The 4,448-nt window shown below is 40.6% G+C and overlaps 1 protein-coding gene across 1 annotated transcript; it reads right to left on the reverse strand.

Annotated features, from left to right (window-relative positions):
- Nucleotides 1–3,299: 3,299 nt before the first annotated feature.
- On the reverse strand, nt 3,300–3,746 carry E1B28_002185 (uncharacterized protein; the record flags this gene model as incomplete). The annotated part of the gene is made up of 1 exon (XM_043159092.1): nt 3,300–3,746. One exon carries the CDS (start codon nt 3,744–3,746, stop codon nt 3,300–3,302), a length of 447 nt encoding a protein of 148 aa, XP_043002690.1.
- Between the last annotated feature and the right edge of the window lie 702 nt (nt 3,747–4,448).

The following is a 4,448-nucleotide window of genomic DNA, read 5'->3' on the forward strand; positions in this document are numbered from 1 at the left end:
GGGAAATTTCCCCCAGCAGCCTACGAGCGGAGATGCAATTCACCTACTAGTGCTAGCTCAAGGATTTTACCTTTGCCCCTCACTTCGTCGAAGTTTGGTGTTCTGTGTTTTGTGTTTGGATTGATTTGGACCTATTGCAATTTGGATTTGATTGGATTGTTATTGGAATTGAACTTGGATTTTGAAGTCAATTTGGACTTATATTGAATTGGAATTGCATTTGGACTTGATCAGAAATTTGAACTTGAACTTGAACTTCGTGGAGTCTTGAGAAAAGCTTTGTTGAATCCTTATTGTTGAAATATTGAATTAGTGTTTTGTCTTGTCATTTGATAAGAAGGAATAGAACCTTGATTGAACCTTAAAGACCGATAATGCGACTTAGTTGACTATGCTACAAGGTTCTTTTTGCACTTTAAACAGTGCTATGGAGCAATATTTATTGTATTAAGAACTAGAGTGAGCCCGAATTGCTAGTTAAAGCTAGTGCCACTAGTAGAATGTGCTGTAGGCACAGCTAGACCACTTAGAGAGAGCCGTAGATCGTGTCAGAAAACTGTATGACCATTCAAAACCTGTAGAACACTATGAGCAGAGGACTTAAGCGGTAGTTCACTGAGTTCTACTCTCTACATTCTATTATGCACTGGCATATCAAGGGATTGTACTATTAGAAGACTTGTAGTCTTCACAGAACCGTTTGTAGCAGAACTTAACAAAGTCAAAAGACCTTCATACTTGGAGTACCTACTTCTACGGGGGATTTAGTTGACAGGAAATCGGACATAGGACCACACAGACTAGGAGAAATTTGATATGACCGTAGATCAAGTCCCGATCTGAGGAAAAGACAAAAAGACATGATACCGATCCCAGATCACAGATAGAGTACCCAGGAACCAGGCAGGAATGAACAACAGATCTTGGAGTCCGCGCTGTTCATGTGCTACGGCGATTCAGAACTCTGGATCCATATGCTGGAACCACTTGGACACGCAAAGTCCATATGATTTGATAACGTCGAAATGCAGGATAAGGTCCGTAGGCAGGAAATACCATATGGTATGCCTATGTAGGTCCATTCTACATGCTGAAACAAGAATGGAGAACAGTCCAGATTGGTCCAAAACATATGATTTGAATACGGAAAAGCTCCGTAGACAAGATTCTGCACATGTAGCGGTCCCTAGCGATAAGATTCCGCATGGATTCGTAGCTACGGTGTTGCGCCTGTTTTGTGCAATACTATAAAAGACTTCAATTTTTGCTTTTAAGAAAGAAGAACAGATAATAATTAGTGGAAATAAGAGGACTAGAGATAGCCCGATCTGCTAGTCAAAACTCTAGACCTCTGTTTGAAGGAAATTGAATAGAGAGAGATCTTCAAGAAGAGTAATCCGAAACCTGTAGGACTTCGAGAAGACAGCTATTTCCAAACCTTCTATGTTCATTGGCCTCTCTGCCTTCGGTAACATGTTTTGGGTAATCAAGGGATATTATACTATTTTGTTTTACTTCTATTAGACATCGAGGAAAACAGATTACAGACAGATTGTTAAGACATTGACAGATATTAGAGTGAAGTTAGATCTGGGATTGAAAACTTCTGAATAAGATTAGATTACTCAGAGATAGGATAAGAGAAGTCAGATAAGAGGAGATTAGAAATTGTCCGAGGGAAAGTATTTTCAGACATTGAGCAGATTAGGAGAACAAGAGATATGAGATACATTCGATCATAGCAGCAGAAAGATGTGGAATGGAAAGGAGCGATCAATATGCAGACCATGCATCCAACTTCAGACTGGAAGAAAGAGGGCTTGGACCTACAAGGACTGCACATGGAAGAAACCGAGAAGACCGAGAAGAGAAAGGGAAGAAGAAGATTATACTCAAAAGCGACGTAAGAAATGGCCGAAGAAGGAAATTCGACATCTATTCCAATTCTTTTCTCATCTAAATCAGAGATTCAGTAGAAAATCTGTTTATTATTTACTTTTCATATTTTCTAGTTCTTGTATATAGGAGCCCTGTAAAAGCTAGGATTCTTTAGTTTAGTACTGCCCAGTTGGTGCAATCACAAAGTTAGTACTGCCCAAATTGTATGATTACAGGAACTCTCAAAGTGTTTGGATTTTGCCCTGACTTCATCAGTGTGTGTTGGTTTTGGTCAGAACACAGATTTGGATTTGGAATTTGGTTAAGTCCACTTGGGACTTTTGACAGATTTGGATTTGGAATTTGGAATAGTTCACTTGGGAACTCTAGGCACTTGCAGATTGTTCGCTTTCATAAGCCGAAAGGCTTCAGACTGTTAGATTCATATAAATATAAATAAAACAGATCAGTAGTAGAGAATTCTACTATCTTGAACCAGACTTCACAATCAGAGTTAGTTTTGTCTACATCTCGAGAAATCAAAGAAGGCGTAACCCTGCCAACTTTCAACCCCCACCTTTAGAGAATACTAAGAGCAATAGATTGCTGATCTATTTGCTTGGTGTGTTTTTCTTGCAATAACATTATTTTAGAGATGAAACAAGTAGAGATAGGATTACAAAGCTAGCATAGCGAAGTAGTATAAAAGCAGCTCATGTATCTGTAGATAAAAAAAGTACTACTGTGCGTAGGAAAGTCCTGAGTGGGTTGCCCATGAGTAACTGCTCTTGACACCCAATAGAGAGATTTGCCCTGTCTTTGTGCAGTGAAACAATAAGATTTGATTTGAACATACGAGACCGTTCAAGGTCAAAACTTGAGAACTATCCGTCCGTAGGCCGCCGAGGTCTTGATTACTGCTTCATGATCTGTCGAGGGTCTTAGCATTCGTGTCCGCCGAGGACTTAGTTTTTGTGTCCGTCAAGGACAATAGTCTCCAATCATTTGAATTAGTCTTACTGTAGATGAAATTCATAGTCCCACTTAGTCCACTAGACAATAAACAGAGCCTCTACAAACCCTAGAATTCCTGTAGCTGTGGTGTTTTTACACTTGCAGTTGCACATTGATTTTATAAGACCTTCATACGGATACTGAGACTGTGATCTTGTGCGTAACCTTTAGCCAAGCAGTCCACCCTTGCAATCTCTTCTGGTGTGTAGAGTTATTGATAGACTTTACATGGAGGTTTACTAGTTTTGGGTTGATTTGGTGTTGGTGCTACTTCCGTAGCTCTGATATTAGGTTGCACTCTTGAGTGGTATAACTTTTGCCATTACCGAATATCCCTTTATCCTCTCTTTCTTAGTGCCTCTTAGTGCAAACTAAAGCCTTAGAATACCGACCTCCCACCCCATACTCTAAGAACACTCTTTTAGTGTGGTTGGTTTGCTGCACTTCGTGCTTGAGGTGTGTTTTCCAGTCCCATTACTAGTGCTGTTCCTAGCGTTATTAGCAACCAATCTGGTCCATGATCTCAAGCATGTAACACCGTACATTTTGTAGCCACTCGCATCCAGGGTCCAATCCTCTCGTTTTTTCCAAGCCTCCATCTCCTCCACATAGTTCCTCTCAAGAACCTCCCACAATCCTTTCTTGAAATCCTCTGGTTCATTAGCCCATTTTCTCCCAGTAAACGCGTTCATCTCCCGAACCCGACAATCCGAACTGATGCGGTCCTTGATAGTCTCCCAGTGCGTGTCAAATTCAACCTTAACTCTCTTGGCGTAGTACTCCCGTTGGTAGAACTGTAACTCAGACACCTTCCTTGGCTGAGAGGTGGAGGCAGTCAAAATGCTTGTGATCATTGTCGAAACCAAATCAGAGTCGCAAGTCTTCCTGTTCCAACGGTGACAAGACCAATTTGCAATTTTCTATGAAAACAAAATCGGAGGTTACTAGTGAGTACTGAATATTATTGTTGGCATCCGTACCTCATGCAGCTTGCGGCGATATTCTGTATGCCTAGATGCTTCGTCGTCCCTTTCCTTGCCATCCTCAAACATGTTGATGTCAGGCGTTGTATAGGTTTTGTCGGGATCCGGTATCGCGGATATAATCTACTAGTACCTAAATAAACGCATTTTTAACATTTTTATATATAATATAATCAAAATGGGAACATAATATGAGGATTAGAGCAAGCCCAAGCTGCTAGTCAAAGCACGGGTCTATTTGCGGGTTATCCGAAGTACAGAAAGTACGAAACACCCTATAGATGAGAGTCTTCGACGTTCCGAAACCTGTAGGAACTGATGAAGCAGCCTTTAAAAACCTTCGTTCATTTGGATAGGCCTCGTCTCACTCGCAATTACCTGTAGCAAACATGGGGACACTTGATTTTACTATCAATTTATTGATTTCTTCGATATTGGTTGAAAAGACGGAAACAACTCTTAGAAGTACATCTGGAAGTAACAATCGGACGGATGTAACTATCTAAAGTCCACTTCGGACTTAAGGAACAGAAACAATGCCGGTGGCTGTAACTTACAGCTGGAAACAAGAAA

This window comes from Marasmius oreades, chromosome 10 (assembly GCF_018924745.1).
Source record: "Marasmius oreades isolate 03SP1 chromosome 10, whole genome shotgun sequence".
Taxonomy (NCBI): domain Eukaryota; kingdom Fungi; phylum Basidiomycota; class Agaricomycetes; order Agaricales; family Marasmiaceae; genus Marasmius; species Marasmius oreades.